The following is a 25,712-nucleotide window of genomic DNA, read 5'->3' as shown; positions in this document are numbered from 1 at the left end:
ACGCATGAAAATTGAGTATTTAACCCAAAATGGAAAATGGATATTGGCAATCTGTTTAACAGATTTTTTTGACATCCTTTTCTGCACTGTATTTTACCTAAATTAAGAAATTTGATAAATATTCAAAGAAAATATAGGTCATCCAAAAATGTTGATTTTTACACATTTTGGGGCAAAAAAGGAAAAATAAGCAAAAATATCCAAATCTGTTTTAACAGCTTCATTCATCAAGTCATAACAAACGGCCTACATGCTTAATGTCTAATAAAATATTGAAATTGTGAAAAATATGGGTATTTATTGATTTTCATGTTTTTTCTTGCAAATATGCTAATAATATGCAAATTATGAAATTGCAAAATAAAGTTTCTACATAGCATACATCTTTCAAGTGTGATGTTCAAAATGACAGACATCAAAAAGAGATTCGATGAAATGTAAAGGTGTAGTAACAATTTTGGCATGGACTGTCTGGTTAGGCAAAGTACGGTAAGTTGAGCTGTATACCTGCGAATCAACTCATTGTGTGATTTATTACACATTTTACACATTTATCTCAAGTTGTGAATTTCAATTTTATCAATTAATTCTAAAACAAAATATCTGTTTTTGTTTTGATTGGTTAAAGTTTTTGTCCAGTAAGTATGATTCAAGTAATAGGAGTTAATCAGATCTATAATAACAGCTAACATTAAAAAGACTAGTTTGTGTTTGACGTCACTGTCAATCAAACTCCCCACCGTCCTTGATTGGTTAGTATCGCGTAAAAGGAATTGCGATTCATCTGGTGCATTGTCATTTTTTTGTACAAGGCAATAAGCGATTTTTTTTTCAATTCGTTGTTTTGTATCTATAAAAGCAATTGTCTTACAAATACTCTAATAACAATTTTAGTATCAGCATTATGTACACCCTTTTTGTACCAACACCGACAGCGACGACGACGACGACGACGACGAAGACAACATGACGAAAAACATTAGACTGTTTGCCTTCCTGGAAGCTTTTAGATATTTATATATTTCAACCAACGCTATTTATGCCAGAAATTGAAGACTCGCTAAGCATCTGACTCCCCATACGGTGATCTGTGAGAAAAATTAACACAAAGCCAAAGTATAAATAAACATTTCGCGGTTTTCGACGCAAAGCGTCTGCCACAATCCCTCCACCTTTTGAAATCTATTCGATAAACGACTAAAAGCACTTTTCTTCTCAAATATTTACTGATCTAAATAGGCAAATTCCATTTTCTAAAACACAAAATTGTTTCTCCCGTTAGCAGGTGAAAAGTCCACTTACGATAAGCTTGGATTCTACTGACGATATATAAGTTTTGATGGTAAACGTACTTTGCGGAACATGCGAAAAATAATGATAGGTGATCAGGGAATTTATATATGAAAAGAAGACAATAAGTTCATGAGGCGCTTTCCTATCTGAATATTTAAAACTGAAAACAAAGGAGACATCAAATTACATTCTTATGCTTATTATTATTTTTTCATCTGTACATAATTCTGTCACTGAGTGAATCAGACTATAAAGCAAAATCATACAGTTCGTATTTCTGACACTATAAGTTATTGGAATGATATAAATATCACGAATGAATGCGTTATGTCATCAGATAATTAACGGTGAATATGCGTTTTATAATGGCAAGACAAGACAAGAATGTCGATTGGTTAGCTGCATCACATAATATCGCGCACAACATGAGCAAAATAAAGTAAAAACAGAACCAGGTACATTAAAGCGTATAATTTTTGAGCCTTCAGCCGCCTACTATATCCAGATATTTACATGTTAAAGACCTTTTAAAGACCTTATTCTTGTATAGACAAAACTACCTAAATAATTTGCATCTGCTTTTATAACAATGATAACATGCAGGCGTGTCATTCTGACATTCAATAGTTCAATAATCGTGCTCATTCTTTCGTTTTCTCTCAGTAACAAGGTTGAGAAACGTGTCTGGTAAAAAGAAACTTGTACGAAGTCCTCATCATTCGATATTACAAAAATAATATAGGTAGTGAAACAGGGTTCTAATAACTATTGTTAAACCCATGATACACGAGCAAAATTGACAATAGTTTTTTAATATGCACTTCAGTTTTATGAACATTGTCGCTCATTTCCCCCCGTTTTTACCAATGTCTCTAATATAACGATTTTGGTTATAATACAGGCATGGTTTAGAGTCTACTATTATAGTAGTTGATTTAAACAAAATTCAAATTTTCTATAAAGATGTGAATCCTTTATAAGACCTGACCATAATGATGTCACGTTGTTTACATGCCAACAGCCAAACCATTTTTATGGTTTTACGGTGCAAAATGGTCCCGCGATCGACACGCAAGGTTGCTCTTTTTAACTACATTTTCACAGCTAGTCATGTTTTAAACTGGTTAAAGAGGAAGCCCCATCAGAGCAGTTCTTCTGGGGTGAGCCCAACTGCCTGGCTATCAAATTAATCAGTGACAAGGTTATTTCTGAATTTGACAGGTGCTAATTGATGCAAATACATTAAACATCAATTAGCACCTGTCAAATTCAGAGATAACCTTGTCACTGATTCATTTTTTAACCAGGCAGGTTTGGTTCACTTGGCGAAATATTAAAATGTGACTAACATTTAGGACAGTTAGGACTAACTAAAGGATTAGGATTTAGCTATGTTTCATTTGGCAAAAAGGGATAATATTTTTTTTAATCCCAAAAAACTAGTTCTGTATTTTTCTGGAATAAGGAGTAAATATACGCGATATTTTTCCGGCGAGGTTTTTTATCCTTGTTTTTCAAGTATTATTAATGCTGCATTTAATAATCATTGTTTTGTTGGTCCGGTTTGTTGGTTTGTTGCAGTGTGATTACAAGAGCGGTACGAGAATGTAGAAAGACAAAAGATAAGTGTGATAATAGAGAGTCACAATAGAGTTGTATGGTGAGTATGAGTAAGGTGCAATAGGTAGTGACGTCTTCAAAACTTTCATCAAAATGAGGGAGAAGTCCGTATCATTCGTTCCAACATGTGTCCCTATCATACGTGATCACAAATTTGAGCTATACAAATTAGCTACCTAATAAGTATATTTTGTGACTAATATCTAATGCGATGGACTTGGAATTCAAAGACAAATAAAAGCACATAAGTTGCAAACGTTTCAACCCAGGTTGTAGCAACATTTACCATGTTTACCGAATGTTTATTCCGGGAATACAACAGTAACTCATTTGCACCTGGATAACATTCACTTCATAGCATCATACCCAGGTGAAATCATTGTAATTCTGATATAGAGTGTATGCAAAAAAAACCACGACAACAACAACAACAACAACAACAACAAAAACGGTATAACAATTGAAATTTGACAGAGGGACAGGTCTCATGTTCGATTCCACAACAATTAATTCCTATCACCTGTTTCATTGTATTATCATGTGAATTGCTCCATGGTACCTTACGGAGGCCAGGATTTAATGTTAATGAGAATGACTGTCATGAATGATGTATTGCAAACACTCTATTCAGGCAACCATGGCTCTAAGATGATGAAATATGTAACTTTTCTACGGAAGCGAAACAGCGTTCTAATAACTATTGTCAAACCCATGATGCACGAGCAAAATTGACAATAGTTTTTTAATATGCACTTCAGTTTTATGAACATTGTCGCTCATTTCCCCCCGTTTTTACCAATGTCTCTAATATAACGATTTTGGTTATAATACAGGCATGGTTTAGAGTCTACTATTATAGTAGTTGATTTAAACAAAATTCAAATTTTCTATAAAGATGTGAATCCTTTATAAGACCTGACCATAATGATGTCACGTTGTTTACATGCCAACAGCCAAGCCATTTTTACGGTTTTACGGTGCAAAATGGTCCCGCGATCGACACGCAAGGTTGCTCTTTTTAACTACACTTTCACAGCTAGTCATGTTTTAAACTGGTTAAAGAGGAAGCCCCGTCAGAGCAGTTCTTCTGGGGTGAGCCAAACTGCCTGGCTATCAAATTAATCAGTGACAAGGTTATTTCTGAATTTGACAGGTGCTAATTGATGCAAATACATCAAACATCAATTAGCACCTGTCAAATTCAGAGATAACCTTGTCACTGTTTCATTTTTTAACCAGGCAGGTTTGGTTCACTTGGCGAAATATTAAAATGTGACTAACATTTAGGACAGTTAGGACTAACTAAAGGATTAGGATTTAGCTATGTTTCATATGGCAAAAAGGGATAATATTTTTTTAATCCCAAAAAACTAGTACTGTATTTTTCTGGAATAAGGAGTAAATATACGCGATATTTTTCCGGCGAGGTTTTTTTATCCTTGTTTTTCAAGTATTATTAATGCTGCATTTAATAATCATTGTTTTGTTGGTCCGGTTTGTTGGTTTGTTGCAGTGTGATTACAAGAGCGGTACGAGAATGTAGAAAGACAAAAGATAAGTGTGATAATAGAGAGTCACAATAGAGTTGTATGGTGAGTATGAGTAAGGTGCAATAGGTAGTGACGTCTTCAAAACTTTCATCAAAATGAGGAAGAAGTCCATATCATTCGTTCCAACATGTGTCCCTATCATACGTGATCACAAATTTGAGCTATACAAATTAGCTACCTAATAAGTATATTTTGTGACTAATATCTAATGCGATAGACTTGGAATTCAAAGACAAATAAAGCACATAAATTGCAAACGTTTCAACCCAGGTTGTAGCAACATTTACCATGTTTACCGAATGTTTATTCCGGGAATACAACAGTAACTCATTTGCACCTGGATAACATTCACTTCACAGCATCATACCCAGGTGAAATCATTGTAATTCTGATATAGAGTGTATGCAAAAAAAACCACGACAACAACAACAACAACAACAACAACAACAAAAACGGTATAACAATTGAAATTTGACAGAGGGACAGGTCTCATGTTCGATTCCACAACAATTAATTCCTATCACCTGTTTCATTGTATTATCATGTGAATTGCTCCATGGTACCTTACGGAGGCCAGGATTTAATGTTAATGAGAATGACTGTCATGAATGATGTCGTATTGCAAACACTCTATTCAGGCAACCATGGCTCTAAGATGATGAAATATGTAACTTTTCTACGGATGAAATCTCCTCTATGGTAATGTGTGTCCTAACGGGGTAGTTATTATGTCCTCTGGAGTACAACTCATATGTTGTCATTGTTGTCTTCTCCGTAGAGAATACAAAAAGATGATTCTTAGGATTAGTCTTTACCCTGGAATTATGGAAACTTCTGATCTTCATAACTGCTAAATATTGTTAGTCTAATAAATGTATATATAATTTAGAATGGCAAAGACCTTGGGCAAAAATGCTCGCTTTTGTAGAAAGTCCATCAAAACCGTTTTTGACCCATCTTATAACAAAACAATTCTTCAGTAAAAAAATAAAGAATTTATTTTGTTATGTTGCACGGAAATAAAACTTGCCAACCGCACATCTGCATTTGTCAAGTCTTTGCCATTCTATTATGTTTACTTATATTATCTTTAGACCAACAATTCATTTAGTAGTTAGGTGGCCCAAAAGATTCTATAATTTCAGGTTAAGCTGTATGCCAAAGGATGACTGTCAGCAATTCGCCAATTATTATACCAACATGGAACGTATTTCACTGGTGTTAGTTTTCGTACACGTAATATTATATAATACGTAGAAATAGGAGACGAGGGCTAGTTGAGTGAAATAGGAGACGAGGGCTAGTTGAGTCGGAAATTGGGATTTAAGTTGTTACACAAGAATAGTATACATACAGCTAGCATTTTATACGTTAATATTACATGTATTTAACCTAATGGCAAAAGGAAAACGGAAACAATTATAGTTAAAAAGATTGCGATTATAGTTATTACATTTTAATGACCACATGCACTCCCAACTTGTATATTATACACCATTATAAATCACATTTAAACTAACTAATACAGTAATAGGAAAGGACATGCTCAAATAACTTATTATCTGGCATATACCTTACGTTCAGCATCGCAGCAGCTATCTAATCAAACTGGGCTATTCCATTTAAAATCCACACTTCCCCTGTGAAAGATTTTGGAAATCTCTTCTACAGGAGGAGTATGAATTTCGTACACTCTCTGAGAAAGATTCAACGTGAATCTTCCACAGAAGGATGGCGAGGTGCAAACGGAGCTGCCTGATGTGTTCATTCCATTTCAAATTCATTCTCCCACTATAGAAAATCTTCCAAAATCTTCCACATAGGTAGCGTTGATTTTAAATGGAATAGCCCATTTTGCGATTTACTTGCCAATTCGAATGATTACTAGGATATCAATGGTCACCACATACATTCGGCTACCTCAGGACTGTTATTGATGGAATGGAACAAGTGGGGAATTAGACGGTTATTCCAAAATCAATGGCTAAACAGATTGGTTTTAGAGCCTCAAATGACAGAATATTATATAATAGTGATTTTGAAAGTATGTATACAGCTTCAATGAATGTAAGATATCGTTGACAAATCATATGGCCGTATAAAATAGAAGTTGTTGCTTTTTACTTTTCAATATTATCTGCACTCCAATTTACTTTCCAATGTTTAGAAAACGTGCCTCGTTTGATTTCCATGCATATAAATTGTAACAACCAAAACGATATAGTTTATAAGTTTACAAAGAGTAAGGGAATGTGGAAGAAAAGCTAGACGGATGCTTACCGAAGTTCATATTTACTTTGAAGTTGATTCAGAGATTCCGCAAGTTCCTCAAAATCCGGTCTGTCGTCCGGCTCCCTATGCCAGCACTTCCTCATCACGCTATATCTGTAGAAATAATGATAAAGTAAACAACAATAATAATATAATTGATAAGTATAATATAATTATTTATTATTATTATTATTATTATTGCTTAAAAAGTTACCTTTTTCAGAGTCTTCATTGAGCAGCGATGTAGCTTACGACACCATCACGGCGTCTTCATTCAGCGTAGTGATGTTTTGTTTACAATCATCCGGTCACATGACCACCCGGTAGGTGGTCAAGTGTCAGCAGATCACCCGTTTCAAAGAACACACTAGAACTACCCCCCCACTCCCCCCGAACAGACAAAGCTGATCATAAACATGATATCAGTATTGAAGATGTGGAAGTTATCGCCAGGGAAGCCATAGAGATAAAGAAACAAAAACCCACGCTCAACAGGGTTGCCGGATACGACCTGCCCGCCATCTACAATGATCTGCTGACACTTGTAACCGGGGGATTCTAAACAAAAACATCACTACGTTGAATGAAGACGCCGTGATGGTGTCGCTAGCTACGTCGCTGCTCAATGAAGACTCTGAAAAACGTAACTTTTTAAGCAAATGTCAAACATGACAGAGTCCAATATCAGTATCCATGCAGCTATTATTATTATTATTATTATTATTATTATTATTATTATTATTATTATTATTATTATTATTATTATTATTATTATTATTCGTATTAATATTATTTACATTCGCTGTGCTTCAAGTAAATAGAAAATAAGATCGTCAAATTGGAATAATGGCAGAAACAATTGGACATCGAGTGAAGATTACATGGGAAGTTTGGGGTAAGTAAACCATTTCCTTATTATAAGAAACAAGGATAATAATCCACATTTAGAGGGCCTAGCGCCTGCGCTGGTTCGCTTAATTCTAGTTTAATATATATATTAATCATCTGGTGTTCAATATGGTATCTGTGGTGACATTAGTCTAGGGAACTTATATGGCTATTTTTTTGGTTAAAAATCGACCTTTATAATCTGTAAAAGGTATTGAAAATTGTCTGCTAAAAGAGTGTATATATTAAATCGCGAACAGAAATATCCACAATAAGTATTTATATACATTTCAACCGGAATCGTTTTAAAAGAAAAAAACATATCACCTTTCTTCATCAAACGCGCAAAAATAAATACGGCATTCTAGGACATTTGTTTAAAAAAAAGCTTAAAATGTTTTAACTTTAGTTGAACAATTGTTGAAATTGTTATCAGAAAATAGTGATGCAGTAATTATCTCCCGAAAGTGGCTTCCATTCTAACCCTTCTTTGTTAAGTAGCGAATTTTACCTTTTAAGAAATACATTATTTTATCGGAAAATTGGGAAGGGAATCATTCCCTTTAGTTCAACATACCATCGCCAACGTTGGATAAATCACTGCCCGATGTAACCAACGTAATGACGTACAATAAAATTTTTTTGTAGTTTTACTCTTAGCTAACGCAGTATTAAATGTAATGTTTAATCAATTATTTTAATACCGGGTTTTAAATGCACGTTTTAACAGTGTACTTGATGGTTAATTGGTGGCTAATTTGGGTGCTTTAGCATATAGTACCGAGGGATTTGCATCTATAAGCCCACTGTAAGACAAGAATTAAAGCCATAATGTGTGATTTGCTTCACAGCGACGCCCTCAATTTTACTCGGATTTCTACTTTTTACATAATTATAATGCCCAGTGGTATACTAAAATACCACGTAAAAGACTAAGCCTGAAGTGCTTTAATAACAGTAACATTTAACTTTTTGTATTAAAACCGGGTCGACCCGGTTTTATCCATAGTTCAACGATCGAGTGCTTGCTAACATGTACCGTGGATGTCAGCTTGTATGCACACACTTCGAGTGCGATGCTCCGTGCAGTTACATGTAATACGATCGGCGAGCGTAGTACACGCATTGTAGGCGTTGGAATGAAATCGCAATTTTCTTCCTTATACCTCATTTGAAGAACAATAACACTGTGCAACTGCTAATTATTATGCTTGATACAATTTATAATATTTCCAGGCACCGATAGTTCTATAGGACCAAATTGAATGTGGTGCCTAAGTTCTTACAATTCATCGTTGCAGTATACAGGTTGTGGCGGAACTCCCCCAGTTGCAATAGTAAGTCTGACAGAAGCTGATGAAGGGTCCCGATGGTAAGGCAAAAGATAACCTGTAATTAGAAGAAATGCAAAACAAAGATGAATTATTTTTCAAATCTGACTTTTTAAGGTTCTGATTTTTAGTCCACTTAGCTTCGTGTAATCCTGCATCCATGTTGATACATGCATGCTAATACCACAGTTGATGTTCTTTAGGGTATTCATGTAAAACTGTCTGGGCCTGTACCACTGTCTGGGGCACTTAAAAGGGCATTTCGTGATACACAGCCTCATACCCACACTTTTCTCAAAAATAGTTTTATATCACTGGATACCTCTGGCTACATAATGTTTATGTACCAAAAATTTCTTGCAGATTAATTCGTTTAGCAAAAAATATCGCCAAATTTGAATTTCGTTCTGGTATACCAGAACGAAATTACAACAGTGGCCTATGGAGAAGTGTAATACACATGCATAACTCGCAAAATCAGAATCAACTGAAATTTTGGGAATAAGCTTTTATCATGGATATCTACTGAAAAATGTCATAAAAAGAGGATGCTAGGATCACGAAATCCTCCTTTAACGAACTGACAGTAATGAATTTAATTTTCTCACCCATTGTGATTATCTCAAAAAGAAGTATCCCAAATGACCAAACATCGGTCTTCGATGTAAACGTATCGTCAAGAATAGCTTCCGGTGCGTACCAACGAATTGGGGCTTTCTGTTGATATAGGAGGTAAAATACCGTAAAACGTCGTCATTAAGCATATCGAGTGTTTTGGTGAAAGATAAATTAATACGAGACTACCATAAATATGCCAAACACAATAGATTGGTCTTACAATAGTACTTGTATGTATATGCTTTTATCGGTAATTATTTTGCTCGAAGTTCATAATATTATAAGTTTGTCGATGGATGGCGTCTGGATTAATTTAGTAATTAATAAGTGATTAATAATGGATAGAGATTAGTATTAAAGAAAGGATCGCTTCGGAGTCTTGTGGCAAATCTAGGGCGTGGTAATCATTGTTCACTCAGCCCTGCATTTCTATTTTCATTGCAGGTGCATATCTTGGGTTTTTCGCGAGTATTTCTCCAGGAATAACACTGGAAATAACAGATATTGTCTGATTCGATATTTTGTTATGTGTAATGCCATTGAATGCAGCCTAATATTTAGAACAAAAAAAACCCCAACATTTCTGTGCTTTTTTTTTTCAGTTCTTTTTTTCTGGCGTTTCGCAGCTATGAAAGATCCCCTTTTCCGGTACGCCGTCAGCTCTAAAAGACCCAGTATCCACCACCTCAAAATTCAAAAAGCACAGTAAACAAAAATTGAGGATGTGCCCCCAGGTGCAAATCAATTACTTTATTCAAACTATCTAATTAATGCCTGATTTACGAAAATACAATAATCTTACCTCGGGTGCTTTGTTGTACGTCTTTACCCCAAAAACGTCACGAGCAAACCCAAAGTCGGACACCTTACATATCAACTGATCGTCTACCAGAATATTGCGAGCAGCAAGGTCTCGATGCACGATCTAATAAATAACGTGACATTTCAACATTAAGCAGAAACAAAAAGGAAGAGGAGGGAACAATACTCCCCCAATGCCTAAAAACAGCCGGCTCTCAAAACGCGATTTTCACCGAAATTGCCTGTGGCAATGACGTCATGGTTATTTGTACTCACTTGTCGTCAGCTTTAATCATTACTAGGGCGTCATTGCCACAGGCAATTTCAGTGCCTAGGAAATTTGAATATCGCGTGGTGAGAGATGGCTGTTTTTATTTATTTTGAAGGTTAATATGAGTAAAACCACGTGATTCGTGCTGGATAATTATTTTCTAACATATAATGCATAATGTTGTGATTGCCGGAGACTTCCTTTAATTAAATAGAAAGCTTAGATCTACGGTATTGTTTGTCGAAGGATCTTTGGAACTCTAATTTGTCTCTGTTGGTCATGTCCCGGAAGTCCGGCAGTGACCAGAACTTACTTACATCGCAACCATGGCAACGCTGCTGTTCAAAAGTACTATTGGTGGATAAGCTTAAATTCATTTGGCCAAGTAATTTTGTAACTTTTAATCGAAAAACTCCGTCCGTAGTATTGATTGGAATTAGTAAACATGGTGTTATATGGAAATTTGCGGTATGACAGTAGCTACCAGTTTTAATTATCCCTACATATACCATTTAATAACACCTACCCCCATGTTTGCCACATGCTGCATTCCTAGAGCAATTTGATAACCAAATCTGACCATCAAATATTGCGCCAAAGACTTGGTCTTTTCCTGCTTACGAAGATAACGTAGAAGGCTGCCATTCTGCATGAATTCTATGATAATGCAGAGAGGCTCTGTATAAAAATATGAAATAAGAATTTCATTATGTGGTAGGGTACACAAAAGTAATTACTTAGACGACGAACCATTTGTAATACCAAATTTGTGTGCACTTGATGTCTTCTGTTTACCTGATTTGCGTGACGGTAGCACTTATTGTTGATGATGGGGTTGGTTAGGGAGGGGAGATAATTGTGTGTTTAGATGTGGGTGTGTAGATGCCATACACCTACTACCTTAATAACAAAGGCACTTTAGGTTTTAGATATAGCCCCCAACACCCCCCCCAATCCAGGAGTGTTTTAATTATGGTTGTACGGGTGCCAGTAGCATTCGATGTGAATTTTATTGTATGTGGCTCTTTTTTGTGTGCATAACACTCCAATACACCAAGTTAAAGGTCATGGAAAGACGTCGATATGCCGAGAACGTTTGTACTTAAGTTCATAAAGGGCACGCGCGTATGCCTAGGCCTTATTGTATGGGATGCGTTTGTTCATCATTATTTCTTTGTCTGTTGTGAGACTTACCATCTCTGATACAACATCCTAACAATTCAATGACATTCTCATGTGGTTCAATTAAGGTATGAATCGCTAGTTCCTTGAGAAACTCGTCCTTGTCCTCTATCTTTGCACTATCTAATGTAAACATGTAAAACAAAATATGGTTAAATGTTTGAAAGTTAATGGATGTCACTGAATTATTCCGGATGTAAAATCAACGTTCACGAGCAAAATAATATACAATTCAAAGTAGCAGAAAATGTTTTGTAACATTACTTATATGAAAAAAAAACCAGAAGCAAAAACGAACGCCTTTCTTGTTTCGCATAATAGGTTGTATGTACACTGCAAAAACAGTGTTTATAAAGTGAAGGCGAGAATGTGTTTAAAAACGTTATGTTTAGAATATGGATGTCAGATGTTAAGAAATTGAACACCATCACTGACCAATGTTCAGAAATTTGACACATGATGTTTAACTGCTAAACGTATTTACAAAGTGAAGGCAAAATTGTGTTTAGAAAAGCGTTTAATTTCTAAAACCTGTTTTTGCAGTGTATATAAAAAAGAACTTGTCCCATTTACTCCTATATTGATAACACGAATGTTATGTAGACAATTGCCGATAATCAAACTCTCTCACTCTCGTTACAAAATCTGACGATACAATACATTAAGTCTCTTCACGCGGGTGTCGACTTCAGACGACAAGTTTCATTTTTTTTTAATTCAAAAATTTCAGAAATGTAAATTTTCATGACCATATTTGGAATCAGCATGAAAAATGCATTAAAATGAGTATAAACACGCCTAGTATTGATCCAGTGGTTCTTAAGATAGCTCTTGATATTTTGAGAAAATATTTCAAAACTTTAACTTTTTCCATTGAAGCGCATGGCTAGCACGCAAAGCATTAATTTCAAAGGACCTACTTTTCAATACTTTGACAGCCACGGGTGTATCGCCCATTCTACCAGCAATGTTAAAGGCTATACCCTTGTATACTTTGCCAAACTGTCCTTCTCCTAGTGGTGATTCCCGGTCTAACATAAGGTGACCCCTGTCGAATTCCCATCCCTTGTTCCACTTGTTGACATATATATCGGACTCGTAAGACGCGTAAGACTCGAAAGATCCCTCCGATATGTTACTCATTTTTGACTGAAAGAAGCAATTAATTTTACACATTGTAATTGTAAATTGTAAAACGAGCATCATAAACAACAGAAAAAACACGAATAATATTGTAAATATAAATAATATTTAACTTAGAATAATGACGCAAGTTATGATAATGAAAATTATGACGATAACGATGACGACGACGAGCGTTGATGTTTATAATAATAATGATGATGGTGGTGGTGACGATGATGATGATGATGATGATGATGATGATGATGATGATAATGATGATGATGATAATGATGATGATGATGATGATGATGATGATCAAAATGATAACAATGACAATGATGATGGTGATTATAAAGGGTCACATTGTTGATTATATCAATTTGGTTCAATTTAATTTCGTTAAAGATGTTGAAGACTGTTTTTGCCAACACTGGAATGCTCGTATAATGTCAGTGAAATAGAGGGATGTCCCTGAACACTGGCCAAACCAGAAGGTATGGGAACATTGTGTGTCATTTCCCCACGTAAGTTGTTAATGGAATTCAGTTGTTTACCATGTCCTATATCTAAAAATTATATATAAATCTGAAACTATTCTTGTCACCTATAATTCCTTTTGCACACTGCAGAGAGAGGGTTGCCATGACAACAATATTAGAGTTATTAAAACGAACATGATATTTGAATTGAAAAGTCCAACAACTCAAGGTTTGAGTCTTGTCACCGCAAATATGTTAATTCATGTTTGTATTGTATCTATAAAAGACAATTCAAGCAATTAACTTTTCATACCAACTTCCTGTCTGAAGTTTCTAACAGAAATGGTGTACTGTTTCGTCTCACAGACATTGGTCTTGTTGCAGCAACACGTCGTGGTCGTTCAGGGACCTCTTCGTCAGCATGGTTACCAGCATCGGAGACTACCTTCTGTCTCTCATCATTCTATAAACAAAATACATTATGAGTTATAAACTGTTAAACTCGGAGATACTTTCATGCCCAGAAGATGATTTGCAAGTACCGCTTCATGCAATGTGGCTTTTCACCTTAAATATTTAAGGCAACATTGAGCAACAATGGTTCAAGGCTTAAGGCCAGAGTAATGGAAGACACATTCGTTCACGCCCGAATTTGAGATTTCTTGATATTTATCAACACTAAGATGTATTCTTTCACTTGAAACTGATAAAATACAACTTGCTAATATTTACTCGTATTTTTGCTTGATTTGTTTCACTCTTTTCAACTCTAAAAAGTCACATGGCTCAAGACAGCTTAGTAAATTGGCGGGAAATAATGAGTCAGAAATGCGCGAATGCGAAATATTTTGATTACGCGCGCGATTCGCTTAGCGTGACGCGGCGCAACTCTGCGCGTATGTCCAACACAGTCTAGGCGCATTCGGTTTGTTGTTCACGCCAGCAAATGTGGTGTAAACAAAACAAAAATTTGCAGTCAAAATGCCACTTAGATTTTTTAATTATTTTGATTTTGGCGCACTGAAAGCAGACATTATAGATTTATTGGTGCAAAAAGATGCATATTTAGACCATGCACCAGATACAGCTTTTACAAGCGTGAAAGTCTTACCGTTTTAAAATATAAGGACGTTTTGTGCATAATTTTGACATTTTTTTACTAAAACGTCTATTTCTCAGAGTTCACTTTTGACAATATTGCACGATTTTTGTGACAAGATAACTCGAAAAATATGCAAGCAAAAGGTAAACTTTTTGCACTATCGTTTAGAGTACATCAAAGCCTAGGGAAGGTTTTCTCATTTTTTCAAATTATTTGTTTTAAACAAAAATATACACCATTCTGTGCAATTTTTAGCTTAACAGAGTGACAAAATTGCTTTTTTCACATGTTTTTTTCAATATTTCGAAAAAAGAGACGAATTTCAAAAAAATAAAAAAACCTTCCCTAAGTTCTTGTCTCTTCTTTATGAAAAGCTAACTGAATTTTTTTTACTCCGAACGGATTTTTTTCTAAGTTGTCACAAAAAAATTAGGGTAAAAAAGTGAATTTTTGTAATTTTTTCAAAAACTCGAGATTTTTGAACAAATATGACGTCACCATGGGATTCCTTGACTCATTTCCTTTCCAAAAATGTATAGCTTTATATACTTTTGACATACAATTCAGAAATAATGATGCTCGAAAAGGTCCATGTTCTCTCCCATTACACTGGCCTTAAGGGATCTAAAATGAGCGTTTATTGCGTTTCGACAGTATTTTTTGTGGGACATGAGAGCACCTCAGACCTATCGAATTGCATTCTGAATACGAAGCATGTCTTTCTGATATCAAATATTTTTCATTTTTTGAAAATCACAATACAATACAAATTTTATGACAAATTATAAAAAATTGATATTTTTCAAATTTTTGATATATAAAAGTCCTCGAAGTAAATTATATAAATCTAATGACATATTCTTAAAGTGTATGTAGCAGGGAGGAAAAAGCCGACGGTCAATTGAAAATTTTGACCTTTCATATTGAAGATATGGATTTTTTTCCCAAAAAGACCTAATTTTTTTTTTTTTTTTTTTTAAAAAATCCATATCTTCAATACGAAAGGTCAAAATTTTCAATTGATCGTCGGTTTTTTTCCCACCTTACATACACTTTAAGTATAAATCATCAGATTTGTAAAGTTTACTTCAAGTACTGTTAAATATCAAAAATATCAATTTTTAATGATTTGCCATAAAATGTGTATTAAATTGCGAATTTCAAAAAATCAAATTTATTTGATATCAGAATGACATTCTTCGTATTCAGAATGCAATTCGATATGTCTGATGTGCTCTAGTGTCCCACAATAAATACTGTCCAAACGTTCATACCCCAGCCCTTAAGTCACAGTAACAGCTTAAATGTTAAAACAAGACCTTGGACCTCGGCATGCTAGTGCTCCCTCCTACTCGCTGAATACGACTCACCCGAATCCCATAATCTGCCCATTTGATATTATTGTCAACCTATTTTTCAACTTTATTGCATACTTACGAATTAACTACTATGACTAAAATGCTAATTACCTCTTTTGGATTCTCAATCTCGTCAACAAGAGCAAGGAAGTTTTCTAATGCCGCCGATGCAAACTCCTGGAATTGAAAAAAAAAATACATTAAGGGCTCGGATAGCAACGTTTGCACAGTATTTTTGTGGGACATGAGAGCACATCAGATACATCAAATTACATTCTGAATAAGAATGTCCTTCTGATATCAAATAATTTTGATTTTTTTAAAATTTAAGATACAATACAATACAAATGTTATGGCAAATTTGATATTTTTGATATTTAACAGTCCTCAAAGTAAACTTTATAAATCTAATATGTAGCCGGGAGGAAAATCCGACCAGTATTTGAAAATTTCGACCTTTATTGTAGATATAAACTCCTCAACAAAATTTGGAATGTTTTTTCAAGCATCTATATCTCAGAATATTTGTGACATGTTCGTATCGTGTTGTATATCAATGGATAGCTACATTTGAAACAATCACCTTTATTACGACTGAGTACACGTCCCGTGAATGTAGTGGGGTCTCAAACAGAATGTGTCAAATTGGCAAGTATTCTGCCGTGCTTAAACAACACTAGTAATTATAAACCTCAAAAGCGAGTAAAAAACAAAAACATACGCAGCCAAAACATTTGTTTACATTTGTTTCCCAACAATTTTACCAGTGCAAATTGCGTTTGATTCGGTGCCGTGGTTATAATGAAACAAATCATTACATAACGCATGTCAAAATACAGTACATTTCTAGCCTCTTCATCAGTACGCACTCATTCTGATCAGGCTATTTGATGTCTACTCTTTATTATGTTCTTCTTGAAATGATCTTATTATTCTGGTGTTATATTTAGGTATCGTAATTGATTGATGTTATTTTATTTCTTGCATCTGACTCTTTTTAAAGCCTTAATGTACGATTTCCGTCAAATTTTGTTATTCTTTATTCAAAATGTTGAAATAATATTAGTAATAACTGACGAGAAGGGTTGCTGTCCATTTTATGTAGATTGTGTTATGTTCCTTTTTAAATAGTTTGATCCCAGTATGTACTATTATTGTTACAGGAAAATATAGGCAGCCGATATTTTTTTATTGCGACACATTGTACTATTTCAACCGCATGCATTAAATCAGGACAAGGCATGGTGGCGCTCCATGCCAAAGAAACTTCACATGCAAAACACCACAGATGGCTCATTCTGAGTTTGTACATCCGTATTTTGTTCAACTTACCGCTTGGGTTCTTTTTAATGTTCCAGTTCCAGGCATTAATCTTGATAACCGATTTGATTTTCCAGAACCCTGTGATTCAAACGTGATATTGATTTGTATTAATGAAATCTACGTGATATTGATAATTTATATACACATTTGCACTAAAATATACAATAAATATACCATCAGGCTAATTAGTTAAGCATATGCATTTACTGCTGGGATCATTATTCTTAGAGATCTTGGTGTAGAGCTTAGTTTGAGGCTAAATTATTGAGATCTCCTTTTTTTATTATAAAAATTACATTTTACTGCAATTAAAGCACTTCAGGTATTCATGGTATTTTAGTACACCATTAGGCAATACAATGTTGCAAAAAATAGAAATTCAACAACATTTGAGGGCGTCGCTGTGAAGCAAATCACATTAATTAGGGGCATTAGGGTTATTATAGTGTTATGGTTGAGGTTTACCATGTTGAACACGTGTAGTGTCGAACTAATGGAGGAATATAATACCCCAAAATATAACAGAAGCTGTATGTTTAGCTTACCATTTGATTTGCATTCAGAGCCAGCTGTAGAATTTCTGGAAACATTTGCTTATTTTGCTGGAAGCAATGTTTAAAAGAAGAACAACGGAAAACGCAATTTAAACTCAATAAGCTTATTATATTTTTCCTTACACGATATATAAGTTTTATTGTGCATAATATTTTTACTCTACATTAAGCAATATTAATACTGTCTTACCTTTGAAGGAGGAAGTATATTCTCAGAACTGTTTGTTCTAAAGATAGATGGTCGACGGAACTCAGCTGACATCTATTAATCATACAAATAATCATTTAATGTTAAGTTAATAGTGTTTTAAAGAAAGACTATTATCTTGATGATGCGGATAAAAGAATTGGAGATGGAGAGAGGGAGAGTGAGGGAGAGAGGGAGAGATAGGGAGAAGAGAGAGAGAGAGAAGAGAGATAGGGAAATTGAAGTAAAATCAAAAGTAATTGAATATAGTCCACATGGCTTCCTCGAGTGAGTGACGTCAATGGGTGCTCCAGTGCACGTAGGATACTATTAAAACAAGTTTACACATGCGATTAAAAGTGGTATATAATATGTACACGCGTGAAATAACTCGGACAAAGTAGTGACGTCACTTTCTCAAGGAAGCCAAATGGACTATCGTTAAAATTTTACTATTTGTTACTTTCTTACTTTTGTAGATCCACCTCCAGTGATATTAAAATGAGACATGGATGGTCTTGGTTTATTAGACACAGATTCCGGCAATTTATTCTGTCAAAAGAGAAACGCAATCAGATTATCATCCGATATTGCTGTATTCTAACGCTATAGAGTACATTTTACATTTAGACTTATGGTATTGTTCAATATGTTAACTCCGCATGTTGGTTAGTTAACAACAACAACAACAACAACAACAACAACAACAACAACAACAACAACGACGACGACGATGATGATGATGATGATGATGATTATACTACTACTACTACTACTACTACTACTACTACTACTACTACTACTACTACTACTACTACTACTACTACTACTACTACTACTACTAATAATAATAATAAAAAATAATAAAGATTATATAATACTGATTTTAACAATCAGAATAGGAAACAATTCAAACAATCATAAATTTACCTTGGAATCCACTTCTAATGACGGTCTAGGTGTTGGAGGCTTTGGTTTTGGTTTTGGCTTTGGTGGTTGCTTCTTTGGCTTTGGCTTTTTACTGGGAGGTCTTTGCGACTTCAGTATTGGCGGCGGTTCCTGTATTCATAGGATTAGTACAAAAATGAGATTGTGAAAGCCACAAATCATAATATTTATGTAATAAATAATAATTGCTCTCTCGACCCAGAGAATGACAGTAAATTGCAGACATGTGTTGATATAGTGTCATTCTTTCCTTGTTCTTTATCTTCAAATGTTTCTTTCTTTTCTTTCCATATACCTTTTGGCTTTTAAGCCTGGCTTGAAGATTATACTTGGGTATGTTATTTGATCCTGGTCCTATGCGTTTAATACAAACAAGCACACAACCAAAGACAATCATGTCAATCGGTTTTAGTTAGTATGAGAGGAACAATGGGAGATATTACCTGTGTGTAAGGATGACATAAACATTAGTTCCATTCGTGAATTGTGCAAAGCGAAATGATAACCACTAACTATGAAATGCAACCAAAAAACCCGCAAGATGTTTGAAGACGTATCAGAACAAATTATATTAAAGGGGCATTTTGTGATCCACTGCCTCATCCGCCTACTGTTCACACAAAAAAGAAACCCCAGGCTACATAATGTTTATGTAAAAAAAATTCTTGTAGATTAATTCGTTTAGCACATTATTGTCAAATTAGTTTTTCGTTCTGGTACACCAGAACAAAATTACAATACACTGGGCTATGGAGCAGTATAATACACATAACCATGCATAACTCGCAAAGGCAAAATCAGAATCATCTGAAACGTTTGGAATAAGCATTTTTCGTGGATATCTACCGAAAATGTCATAAAAAGAGGATGCTAGGATTACGAAATAATCCTTTTATGTCGCGGTTTTAATAATATATATTAACAAATATATCCTTTACCGTAGATCCTTGTATATGAGGAAACGGTTCTGTGCTGCCTGGTGGAAGTGGCGGTGCCATTCCCTGCAAAAATGTAATGAAACAATTTGAGGAAAGTCATTTTATACAGAAATTTTGCGAATAGATTTATACTCATAAAGAAAATAACTTAAACCTAGCACTTACATGTACAGAATATGTACACTGCGCGTGCATGCATCCAACGTAATGTGATGACGCAATCACCCAATGTGATATATGTGACCTGCTACAACGAAATGAGTATAAAGTCGCAAGTCGGTAGTTTCGGGACATAATGGCTGACTAAGTTTATGTTCTTTGTTTGCCCAGCACCTATACAAGTCAACAGTATATCCTTCGAATTCGTAAATGGGCCAATGTGCCCAAATTCACAAAGGACATACTTCTCTCTGGAACAGGTGTGTGTAAAACAAAGAGCAACAACGCAGTAGTCAGGGCGTTTATAAACTACCAACTTGTGACTCTACGCTCATTCCGTGGTAGCAGGTCACATATACGCACGGTTTCTCGGTTAGAAAGCCAGCGAAACACCTGTGGCTACCGGTCACCTCACCGACCTAGTAGGCCTACTTGCCACGCGAGGGGTCTCGGGCTCGATTTCCGAACAAAACAAACAGCTTCTTTGTTTGTTTTCTCTCTTTATCCCTTCTTTCTTTCCCTTCAAAAAAAAAAAAAAAAACCCTGGGGTGTTAGGGTAAATAGAACGTCACGCTATTCCAAAATCACCATATTTTAGTCTGAATAAATGAAATATTAAAAAGTTGTTTGGAACTGAAAAGGGTATGACTATTTTGTATCATTATTACGTCAAAATTCATTGTATAGCTTATTTTAACAGTTGAGACTAAACTGTGTATCTGCAGTGTTAACTTTTAACTACAAACGCTGATTTGTCATTTATCTCAGTAAAGTCGTCTTGGAAACAAGACTGAAGGATGTCATTACAATTAATAAGGCACCCTTCATATTTTGATATTTTAAAGGTCCTCCACCAATACTGAAACCAACTCTCCGTGTGGTGAGTTTCAAATGTTCCGTTTACAATATAAATGACATCATACTTACCAATGCATCAAAAGATGAACGTGGCTTGGAGCCTCTTAATTCTGATTCATTATCGTGATCAGTTGACGGGTCTTTGTCGTTGTGTAACGACCTCTCGTAGCCTAATGACCCTCTCCCGTGCACGGATGATTCTTTCTCATGATCCAACGATGCCCCGAGTTCTAATGAGTTTCTTTGGTAATCAACCTCAGGTTTTACAGGATTAATTGATGGTTTCCGTCGGTCATAGGGTTGACTGGCCTCAACGTAAGACCCACCACTGTTGTCCTGTAGTTTGGCCGTCTCGTATGACGAAGACGCTGAATCCGGTGTATTACCTGAATCCTTACGTGTGTTCTTAGCATTTTCTATGTCGACTCGGATCTGCAACCAAACATGTTATATATTACGTATACGATTATCAAACAGTTGTTTTATTTGTTGGCAAAATTGACACATGTATGTATTAATGTATTACTCATGGCCTCAGACACAAGCAACAGACAGAACTAAACGGAGGAGGCTTACTCGGCAGAGGGCAAAGGGCCACACCGGCCTGTGCATATAAGTCAAGTAAGTCAAGTCATGGCCTCGAACAGATTTTAATAAATTGTATTCATGTAATTTACAATTGTTCATACCTTATGTTGAGATGAAGTACTTCCGCCAGATGTTTCCTAAAACAATAAGGATAAACAAAAACCTCCAAAATTATACAGGTGATCACGAAAACATGTTAATTAGGAACAAAGTTAGCACACATCGGTCCGCCTGTGCAAGTAAAAATCAAGTAGATTTTCTATAAAACTACGGTATATTAGGACGTTATCGTGATTAGATTAACGGCTTCCGATTAGGTATAATTTAGGTGCCACATCTTATTTGGTCCTATAGCACTATCAGTGCCCGATTAGGTACCGATGGCTCTTACTATCATACCCTGAACATTTACATAGTGCTTTCATTTTTTTTTATCTAAAGGAAAAACGATGACACTATACAAATGTTAACTATTATGCTTTTTCAATCTAAACTGCTCAAATAAAGAAAGTCCGCAGTCATGTACCCTGTCCTACACCAAAACCTGATATTGTTATGACAATTTGATTGATACGGTCGTGTGCAGAATCTTGATATCTCCAAGTTGATACCAAATTTGCTACCAAATACTCAACAGTGACAAAGATTGATACCAGTTTATGGCATTTGGTACATTTTCAAAAGTTGCAAATCAAATTATGCACGCGGTCGAAATTGCTTAGCGTGGCAATGTGGTCAAGCTTGCTTGCCCACGATGGGCCCCTGTCGACTATCCTTAAGTGCGCGCTTTATTCAATATTTAATTTAAAACGCATGTATTTTTACAGTGCTTTATGATGAATACTAGGGCACGATGCGATCGATATGACCTAGTGGTTGTTTCGGGCTATGTCAATGGTCGTGCTCTGCCATTCACCTCTACAGGTCCGCGTGGTCCGTTTTTAATTTGCAACTTTTGAAAATGCACCAAATTTCATATACTGGTATCAATCTCTCTGAATTTAGAGTGTTTGGTAGCAAAGTTGGTATCAAATTGGAGCTAACAAGATTCTGCACACGACCTTATCAATTAAATTGTCATAACAAGATCAGGTTTTGGTGTAGGACAGGTTACATGACAGCGGACTTTCTTTATTTGAGCAGTTTATTACATCAGCAGGGTATGATAGTAAGAGCCATCGGTATCTAATCGGACACTGATAGTGTTATAGGACCAAAAAAGATGTGGTGCCTTTAATATCATGTTTATAGAAATTAACGAAAATAACCAAGCAGCCAACTTCCGCTTTAACAGAAGAAAGAAATCAAAGGTTGCCTCTTATGTATATTCACACTTATAACATTCACACATATAACATTTGGTACCTCAAAACTGTGTATAAATTGCTTAAAAGTGAAGGATAGGTCATTCAAATTGTCATTTGGTATTTTTGGAATGAAAAATTTGGCAAAAAATGAAAACAGCAGTATTGACGAAATTGAAGCCCCATTCAAATACATGTAGCTAATTTATATACTGACGGATTCATGTAAATGCCTTATTTTGTCTTAAATACTCGGCTTCAGTTTCGCCTGAACCACTAGCAGGCTATGTACGCACATCTATGACAATGACAAAAGTACCAAAATCTGAATTTTGATGATTTTCACGATCGTCTGGATGAGCAAATCACTGAATGGCCTATAACTGACTTTGTAGGGACTTATATCCCAGGTGTGTTAGGACGGCGGGTAAGCATCATTAATTGATTTCGTTTTGTGTGTAGTTTGTACTGTTTACTCTGACTACTCAGATCCATAAGTACCAGACTTGAGCCCTGTTTATCAGGGACAGTCTGTATAGCTCAGTGGGTAGAGCATTCGCCTCACAAGCAAAAGGTCTGGGGTTCAAGTCCACTGTATTTTCTTGTTAAACTGTGCTAGTGTTCGATGCATAGTTCTTCTGATTCCATGATTTCTGTATTTTTAGTTAACATTGGGATAGATCTTATACTTCTCTTATTGTTTTGACAATGTGGTTATAAATGTAAAGCTTATCGTTAAAATGACACAATTGCAATTGTGCAATAGGACTATACCTGAAGTTTGTGTTCGTAGGGGTGAAGGTCCCCGGGCTGAAGTTCGCCTTCATATGGATGATTCTTTTCATCATACGGTTGTGAAGTAGAAAATGCCGGATTGTTGGTACCACTGTTGAGAAGCTGTTTTAAAATAACGCAACACAAAAATTAATGTGTAAATTACAGTAAAGTCAAGTCAAGTTAATTAATAATAGGAGATGTAAAAGGGCCTAGTTTAGAATATACGGTATTGACAACAATTGCTTTGTCCTATGGGTGTATGTTTACAAGATTTGACTGGTTCCCAAAATTAAAAAAGTGGTTTGAAGCCGCGTTATGGTTAAGTAAAGGTCAATACAGGGGTCAAATTTCTAAATCTTCGAGACGAGAGAAATGCTTTTTAAACCAAATTTGATCAAGCTTGAAATTTGACCACCTATGTTAACCTTTCCTTGACCCTTACGCGGCTTCAACACGTTCAAAACATTTTAAACAGATGTTGGGAATCTGTCAAATCTGGTAATGGACAGTCTTTAAGGGATCTAGAATGAGCGTTTTGAGCGTTTCGACAGTATTTTTTGTGGGACATAGAGCACATCAGACATATCGAATTGCATTCTGAATACGAAGAATGTCTGTCTAATATCAAATAATTTTGATTTTTTGAAATTCACGATATAATACAAATTTTATGACAAATTATTAAAATTTGATATTTTTCACATTTTAGATATATAACAGTCCTCGAAGTAAATTTTATAAATCTAATGATATATTCTTTAAGTGTATGTAGCTGGGAGGAAAAGCCGACGATCAATATGGATTTTTTCCCAAAACACCAAAAAAATTAGGTCATGTGCAGCATCTTGTTAACTACAAATTGCTACCAAAAGTTGACAAATATGGATAACAGTATGTGCATTTTCAAAAGTTACAAATAAAAATAATCACGCAGTTGGAATTATATTCACGGCCAAGTGTCCGGTTTATTCAATTGTTAATTAAAATGCATGGATTGTTACAATGCTTTCTTGATGAATACTAGGACATGGTGCGATCGATATGACGTAGCAATTGTTTCGGACTTTGTCATTGATCGTGCTCGGCAACACACCTCTACAACTCTATTTAAACCTAATTTATTTTGCAACTTTTACAAATCCATCAAATTTTATATACTGCTATCAATCTTTGTCAAACAAATGTAATAAAAGGTAACAAATGTGGAATCAAAATAATTAGAGCTAACGAGATGCTTCACACGACTGTGTCAGTTAAAGCCATATTATAACATTTGCTGAGGAAGACGCCCTCACTGAATTTGTAAAATTCCTATTTTTATACGATTAATTTGTACTTTATTAAACCAATATACCCTGCAAAAATCAAGCCTCTAGGTGCTGTAGTTATGTCAAAATCCGAGATTTTGAATAAAACGCCGGAACCGGCGCTTTATTATTACGATGGAATTATTAGTCGAACGCATACACGATGACGTCGATGTTCATAACACACAGTACGTACACGGCGTGCGGGACGGTGATATACACAACAAAGGGTCGTACCACAACATGACCGAAGGAGTGGTACGTATTGGTGACATGTGCGCTGGTAGTAAATTCCAATTTTCTTTGCTTTGCCGTAGTTGTTCGGCTCAAAAATAAAAGGGGATATATCTGACAGTAAAAGCTAACATTTTATGGCAAAGAAATGCTAATCTATTTTGTTTGAAAATGTTATAATATGGCTTTAAATCGTCACAGCATGAACAGGTTTAGATTTATGACTGGCTACATAAGTGAGGACTTTCATTTTGTGTTATGTTTATTACTATATTATACTCTAGTGCTTAGTTTGATCTTAACAATTGGTGGTGCTGTTTTCCATTGTTAAAAAATATAATTCGTCGTCCGTATTCCATAGTGGCGTATAGTGGGGCGCCGCGAATAAACAACTTTTTGAGAAAATCGGGTTTGAAGAAATGCCAATTTAAAATCGAGTTGTGTAAATCAGACATTCATTATATTTTGTAAATGATGTGAAATTTCTGTAGTAAACTAAATAGATTTTATTGTTATATATTTTCAAAAGAAATAAATACATACTTTTGCTGGCAAACTGACAATAAAACTATACGTCACTATGGAAAACGAACAAAACGCAATACCTAACCTTTTCGTATTCCATAGTGGCGTATCGACCATACGC

General features: G+C 35.2%; 1 protein-coding gene across 2 annotated transcripts in view; it reads right to left on the bottom strand.

Annotated features, from left to right (window-relative positions):
• Window positions 1-230: 230 nt before the first annotated feature.
• LOC140138836 (uncharacterized) overlaps window positions 231-25,712 on the bottom strand; it is a 44,753-nt gene continuing 19,271 nt past the window's right edge. Inside the window, exons 8-27 of one of the 2 annotated variants that reach the window (XM_072160606.1) lie at window positions 23,523-23,645; window positions 21,546-21,581; window positions 20,926-21,288; window positions 19,840-19,902; window positions 18,884-19,012; window positions 18,425-18,505; window positions 17,957-18,028; window positions 17,758-17,814; window positions 17,222-17,290; window positions 16,001-16,066; window positions 13,743-13,892; window positions 12,746-12,974; window positions 11,838-11,948; window positions 11,170-11,321; window positions 10,374-10,496; window positions 9,562-9,670; window positions 8,909-9,011; window positions 6,744-6,848; window positions 6,333-6,390; window positions 231-1,088 (exon numbers count right to left, since the gene is read on the bottom strand). In XM_072160606.1, coding sequence (XP_072016707.1) covers window positions 6,363-6,390; window positions 6,744-6,848; window positions 8,909-9,011; window positions 9,562-9,670; window positions 10,374-10,496; window positions 11,170-11,321; window positions 11,838-11,948; window positions 12,746-12,974; window positions 13,743-13,892; window positions 16,001-16,066; window positions 17,222-17,290; window positions 17,758-17,814; window positions 17,957-18,028; window positions 18,425-18,505; window positions 18,884-19,012; window positions 19,840-19,902; window positions 20,926-21,288; window positions 21,546-21,581; window positions 23,523-23,645 — 2,169 coding nt within the window. In that variant the 3' untranslated portion in view covers window positions 231-1,088; window positions 6,333-6,362. The remainder of the gene's footprint in view (window positions 1,089-6,332; window positions 6,391-6,743; window positions 6,849-8,908; window positions 9,012-9,561; window positions 9,671-10,373; window positions 10,497-11,169; window positions 11,322-11,837; window positions 11,949-12,745; window positions 12,975-13,742; window positions 13,893-16,000; window positions 16,067-17,221; window positions 17,291-17,757; window positions 17,815-17,956; window positions 18,029-18,424; window positions 18,506-18,883; window positions 19,013-19,839; window positions 19,903-20,925; window positions 21,289-21,545; window positions 21,582-23,522; window positions 23,646-25,712) is intronic. The other variant, XM_072160607.1, reaches the window with a different exon arrangement.

This window comes from Amphiura filiformis, chromosome 18 (assembly GCF_039555335.1).
Source record: "Amphiura filiformis chromosome 18, Afil_fr2py, whole genome shotgun sequence".
NCBI classification, from domain to species: domain Eukaryota; kingdom Metazoa; phylum Echinodermata; class Ophiuroidea; order Amphilepidida; family Amphiuridae; genus Amphiura; species Amphiura filiformis.
Note: the sequence above shows the minus strand (reverse complement) of the source record. Positions and strands in the feature narration are given on the sequence as shown.